The sequence below is a fragment of the Pterocles gutturalis genome, unplaced genomic scaffold (genome assembly GCF_000699245.1).
Source record: "Pterocles gutturalis isolate BGI_N339 unplaced genomic scaffold, ASM69924v1 scaffold23778, whole genome shotgun sequence".
Taxonomy (NCBI): Eukaryota; Metazoa; Chordata; class Aves; order Pterocliformes; family Pteroclidae; genus Pterocles; species Pterocles gutturalis.
Window position 1 is genome coordinate 48,187 of NW_010123693.1, and position 6,716 is coordinate 54,902.

A 6,716-nucleotide genomic window follows, 5' to 3' on the forward strand; every position below is an offset into this window, starting at 1 on the left:
ATGGGCCAGGCTGCTCACCTACATGTCCCAAGGCATAAATACCATCTACTAGCACTTGCTGAGAGGTAGAAGCTGGGAACAAGGGGAGGGAAGGAGTGTGGCAGCACTTTCTTTCCTTTCCCAATACACCTATGTCTGGTTTATACCTCTGTGATCCACGAAGAAGTAAGTTCCCATCAATTCTGCAGCAACAAAATAAACCTTTGCACATATTTATAAACAGAACATGCATCAGTAATGCTCAATTTTAAAAAAAGTAAAAACTCAGGGGGTTGATTAGTGCAAATGACTGTAAAATTCAGATGCTAACCCACAGTCAGGAAATTCCCAAACTACACTGGTGACATTTCCCTTCTGCATTTTTCAGGCTGCTTCACAGCATATGGAAGCGGCATCATCCCTGCTCTACAGAAGAAAGAAGCACAGGGAAGGCAAATGGCCTGGCCTGATAAAAAAGCCAAGGGAAGAACTGGGAATACAAATTAAAACTCAGTCCTTGTTTTGTCTAGACAACATTTCTCTGAATCTGGGTTCTTTTCCTGTTTTAAGTCCAATTTTTTTTAAAAAAGGTAAAAATGGAAGAGATTTAAGTAAATATATCCAGCAGCCCCTGTACATTTCTAAGATATTTTTTAGCAGTTTCTGTTTATAGCACACAAAAAAATAAGTCAGCATTTTTTGCATCTCTAATTGGTAATTTTCCTTTTAATTTTTAAGCAACTTGGAAAAGGGGCTGTCCTTCAGGTCAACATCAACATTTCAGCATAAACAGAGCAAGAAGAATTTGCATGAGCACCAAAAAAACAAAGGGCTTTCCAAAGATAAAAGCTAAACTCACAATATGATCTAAACATTTCACTTTCCTCAAGTGGATTTGCTCCGTACCTCTTCAAAAGCTGACAACTACCAAGATTTTCAGCTTGAGAATTTAGTTGGGGCTGGGGGGGGGTAGGGATGCAGGGATTACACATTTATTTTAATTTAAGGACAGATGTTTAAAGTTTCTTTTAACATCCAGGGCATTCACTAGAGAGCACTCCGATGCTTTTCACTTTCAAACCATTCCCAACTCCCAAATTCTTGCTAAGAGTCTTCTTTGGGTTGATGATATTTTGCTTATTTGCTCACGTAACCCGTAGCCCCATAAGCCCCCCTGTAAATCCGGGTGCTCCCCTGCAGCAAGCAGGCTGGAGAGGGGGGTTCCTGGCCAACTCAGCCCGACGTGGGCGAGTGGCGTCAGAAGGGGGGGTTGTCCTACGAAGGCAGCCACCGGCGAGGGAAGCTGCGGAGAGGGTGAGTGGGTGCGCGGGGCAGGAAGCGAGCGGCATGGGGCTGAGCCTGGGTGCTGCGCGGAGGCGGTGCGCCGCGGGTGTTGTGGAGACGGTGACGAGTGGCGAAGCCGACGTGGGGTCAGCTGGTCATGGGTGAAAAGGGGAAATGGCAAAGGAAAGACTGTGGAGGCAAAGGGAGCCCAGTTAGTTGTGGGGTACAGGGGAGAGACTAAAAATTAATTAAATGCTTATTAGCAATTACAAAGGAACAGGAACCTTAAGCATATGCCAAGCTCCATGGAAAGCCTGTTTATACCCTCTTGATCAATGGCCTGAAATTTGGCAATTCTCTGCGTTTGCCTAAGACAAGTCTTAGGTTTTCATCCCATCATCCATTCGGCTAGAAAAAGGTCACTCCTCTGCAATACTTTGCCAAGTACAGTTTTCCCCTAAATTTAAAGAACACATTTAGGGCTTTTCCTCATTGATAATTAACTTGAGTTGTTATTAACTCAATTGTTGTCTCTATGTCAAGTCACACCCACCCACAAAAGCTCTTAACTGAAGACTGGCTCTTCTTTTAATTTGAGTTGGCTCTACATCAGACAGGACATGGGAAGACAAGGATATGGCACAACTCAACAGCTACTAAAAGAAAACAAACACCCTAGAAAGCAGACATGGACCAGCTCCACTGGAGGAGTCACTCTTCTCCTTCGATGCCGTGCTATTTATATCATCACGATGTCAAGGAGCCCTAGTTACACATGTGGTTGCCACTGCACACCATTTCCCTGGTGTGCTCAGGAAGAAGAGACCAGAGAGATTTCTAGAATTGTTTAGCTATTAAAGGACAAAAATATATGGGATGTATCTTGTGAACACAACAGATCATGAACACATCCAGAGACAGTGTGGAAACAGCAGCCCTCTCTCAAACAAGGCTAATGCGAGAGGAGCAACCTGAGCGCAAGTCATCTGACCTTCATGCTAGTGAACACACACAATTTGTAGAGCTCATACTGAGCTTAACACGGGACGAATGCTGCCAGCTAATAGCGGTGAATCTGTAGTGAAACAGCCTTACAGGTATGCCTGCAGAATGACTCAGATGCAGACAGCTCCAGCTAGGCACGCGGCGTGATGTGCAAACACTGACTGATCATCATCTGTGAGTTTGGAGGTAGACATCAGTTGCTTTAACAGTATAGGCAAGAGCGCTGGAGAAAATGATATTAAAAACCTATAAATCTTGACCAAACAACTTCCTACTGCTGCTGATTATAACCCTTATCCAGTGTGCACCCCTACCACATGCTGGAAGGCGTGTAGGAGGGATGACGCCACGAGAGAATTTGTGTTAGGGCTCACTCTCCCTTTGCCATTCCTGTTGCTTGCGGCACCTGGGCTTCCCTGGAAGATGATGGCCCTTTTACACAAAGAAGTTTGGATCACAGCTTTGTGGACCCAGGCCTTGCTATGACTTCATCCCATACCAACAAGATAAGGAATACATATGCTGGCAGGCTGGAGGCATTCTGCATCTGTTAATAGGGTCCATAGCAAACCTCTATCCTGAAAGGAGACTCAGACTGTTTGACTGTTCCAGAAAAAGGTGGGAAAGCAAAGGAAAGAACAGCCAGCTCACAAACACCCTGATGGCTTGTTTTCAGCTCCACAAAATTTCTTTAATGATGTTCATACATGAAATGAGACCTGCTTAGAAGATGCACCGAACTCCAAAACTTCCCTCAACAGAAAAGTCAGATGCCTTTTGGAAGACACGTAAATAAAGCGCAATACAGGATGAATACAATACAGCCTGTGCAATCCTGGAGAATATGCTGATAGTCTTCTGATCTTAAAAAACAAACAAACAAACTAAATCCATACATAAAACTTTCAATCTTATCAAGCAGCGAACATTACGCTGACTGCTGCTAATGAAACTCTGTTTTGATCAACTAAGTATGCATAAAAAAATATTTCTGTCACTAATCCTGTTAGACCTTTATTAGATATCAGTCCTATGCCTTTCTGGGCTCTACTTAGCATGGGACTGCCCTGGAGTGGCTGGAGGCCATTCTCAAGGCAGCTCTGCTTTGTGCTGACACGTTAACAAGTGCCGAAAGGCAATCACAAAAGGCAATCACGCGGGCTGGGGATTGCCGGCAGCCCCTGCTCAGCACAAGCCCTACCAAGAGCAGGGTGCTGCCCTGCGTGTCACCCAAGCAGGCTCTCCTCCACTGCTGGACTGGTGGAAAGCAGTCCAGGATCTGCTCTGATGCCACCCACCGCAACCTGCTGTCAATGCCCAAAAATGATTAGTGAATTTGGAGTTACATGCCAACCACTGTAAAATCTACAGGCAAATTATTTTAGTTAAACATGTCTCCACTATTACACTCATCAGCACTAGGAACAGAGCTGACTGTGTGCTTGCTGAAGTTTCTTTGGTGTAATACATGTACAGAAAGGGATTTTATAGTATTCTTTTACTGCATGATATCAGGAGAAAATGTCAACTCCATTTTTTATTTATAGAGTAAAAGAAAGCCAAGAGGGCTGAACAGAATCACAGAAGAGACCTTAAAGATCACTGAGTTTCAACCCCCCACCATGGGCAGGGACCCCTTCCACTAGACCAGGTTGCTCAAAGCCTCATCCAGCCTGACCTTGAAAGAAGGTTTGTTTTTTTTTTGAAATCAAGGTAGAGATGGCCGAGTCAAGGTAACATAATTAAGACACTCCAACTGTTTAAATTGTGCTGATGGACTAAACTCATGTAAAAACAGATGCTATTGTTCACATACACTATCAGAACCAGGATAATTGTTTAGATGGACCATTAGGACCATTAGTGAGACTCCACACAGCTGTTCTGAAGTTAAGAAAAACATCTAAAACATTTCTCATCCTGTAATAAGTTCCACATGCTTCTTTCTGTCCCAGTTCAGTGACATGTCTTTTGAAGGTAGCCAGAAATCCAGCTCTCGACTCTCCAAGAAGGGTCTTACCTGAATGCAGCAAGACTTCTATGGGTATTACAAAAAAAAGAAAAAGTATTTGGAAAATCTCCAAGCTCTTGCCACACTTCAGCAAATACATGACTGCATTCACAATCATGCTTAGCTAATAGTTCAGGGATATTTATGGCTTTCATCTAATTCCCCCGAGTTGTAACTGCCTGATGAAACTGTTGGTCCTGCTCCAGTTGGCCCTACAATTTGCTGGGTGTTCCCCACCCCCTCTGGGCATTTAACTTAATTCTGTGGCTGTGAGATGAATTGGTTTAGTGAGTTGATCTGACAAGAAACCACTTTTTTTGTTTGTTTGTTTTTTTGCAAGTTGGTTTTTCCGTTGGAGCAACTTGCTGCGTCCGTTCACCATGTAGCCACATGGCCTCTGTTATCTGGTGTGAAGAAAGTAGTAGGAGTACATGACAAGGGATGGAGGGAGGAACAGGATGACTCTTTTGGAGAGCAGCCCACAGATCAGCTGTCATTGAAAACGACAGCCTGTGGGTAAGCCCTTCCAGGGGTGGTGCTGGAACAGCACAACTTGCCTCAGACTTGGACCAAGGCCAGCTCCATGGTGGACTTCCCAAGCATCCGTACCAGCTCCACGCTGTAAAACTCAAGCAAGGGGCAGCTAGAGCTATATGGGTTGAAGCTGTTGCAAAGTTATGCTGATTCAGTCTTTCATACTCAGAGCTGCCAGGACAGGGGAATCTGATTCCCGAGATACCCGTAGAATTTTCTAGGGCAGGTTTCCGCTGCCGTCCCATTGCTTCTGTCCAAGCAGCAACTCACATAGCTGCTTGGGATTTAAAAAAAAAAAAAAAAAAAAAAAAGGGGGGGGGGAAAATTCCAAAAAAAGGGATTTAAAAAAAAAAAAAAAAAAAAAAAGGCGAGGGGGCAACTATCCAAACAGATTCATCATGTGATGACAGTGAGGAAAGACTAGGAGGGGCATAGAAGGGGAAGAGTGTTTCTCAGAAGTATTTTTTTTGGAAAAAAATAAAGCTCCACCACAAAAGCAAAGGCAGGAAAAACAAAATGCCACCGCCCTGCAAAGTGAACCAGCTAAGTTCTACTCACCATTGAAAGGGTTAATCTTCTTTGAGATTCGTAAAGAAATCGATTCCTTTAGGTCTTTCTTCTTCACACATTGAATGCCCAGATTCTGAAAACTGAAGCACATGGGGCAGGATTTCAGCAATTAATAAAATCTTCAGCACAGAATATTAAATAAATCATTTGACGTTGACTAGTGAGAAAACATACAGTAGAAGAAATGGAAAAAAAAAGCTTATTTTGAGAAGGATGTGAAAGGTATGAAAAGCAGGGATGCAGCTTTTTCTAAAATAAGTGCAGAAACAGAAGTGAAAAATACTAAAATAAAATTACAAAGAATTTATATTCTTTATTAAAAATATATGCTTCTATACTAAAAATTGTGACTCCACAGTAAACCTACAGTGATTAAAAGATAAATACTCAAATTCAGGTAATTTGAAGTGACATTTACTTTTGTTATCAATAAACCTGCTGATGTGCAGTAGTTAAGGATTTGCCCTCCTGCTTTGATCAGAGAATGCAAATTTCAAACACTTATTTTAAAGGTTTATTTTGAAACAAGTCAAAACAGGTTTTTAAATCTCATGTAGTTATGGAAAAGTTCTGAAGAGCTGCAGCTCTTCCTTATTTGCATAAGAGCGCAGGTCACCCCGACACAGGAGGTGGGGGGAGTCCCAGGCGAGCTGACTCTCTCCCACATGGAAAAACCATGACATCATCAAAGCTGAGTGGATGTGAAGCAGGAAGTTTAAAAAAAAAAAAAACAACTGTGTTTCAGGACGTTACAATAAGATCAGTCGTGCCAGTAGGCATCTTTCTCCAGAAGTCCCAGCAATTTCCCTTCCTTTGAAAATCCACAAAAGTTCTTTGCTTTAGCCATGCCTAAAAAAACCACCTTAATGCGCCTAAAGATACTCCTTGTTCCTGCCAACAGCCTCAAGAGCACTCCTACATCTCCCTGCTCCAAACAAGACCATCCTAGCATGATGTTAAGTTTCATTTCACAGAATCACAGAATGTTAGAGATTGGAAGGGACCTCAAAAGATCATCTAGTCCAATTTCCTTCAAGCCCCTTGCCTGCACCCAACACGCTCTGTCCAGAAGTTCCCAAATCCTTCGCAATTGGAACCTTTATTCAGTAGAGGAATACATAAGCTGCCTTTTGAACCTGAACTTGATGCAGTGACCCAGAAGAAAAGGCAGCAGCATCTCATCATTCATTAAAGCACTTGGGCTTTGTCCTGTGGCTACTGACATTCAAGATCTGTCTTGCACCTTGATAAGCAAGTGTATGTCTATCTTCTCTTGTAGTCTTGTAGGCAATACTTTTTTTTAGGGCCTGATCACAGCACATATTACTTCCTC

At 42.9% G+C, this 6,716-nt stretch overlaps 1 protein-coding gene across 1 annotated transcript in view; it reads right to left on the reverse strand.

Moving 5' to 3' along the window:
* Positions 1-5,474, reverse strand: part of REL (v-rel avian reticuloendotheliosis viral oncogene homolog) — a 17,016-nt gene extending 11,542 nt beyond the window's left edge. The window contains exon 1 of the mRNA XM_010078012.1: positions 5,372-5,474. Within this exon, the coding sequence (XP_010076314.1) occupies positions 5,372-5,474 (103 nt within the window). The remainder of the gene's footprint in view (positions 1-5,371) is intronic.
* Positions 5,475-6,716: the final 1,242 nt, after the last annotated feature.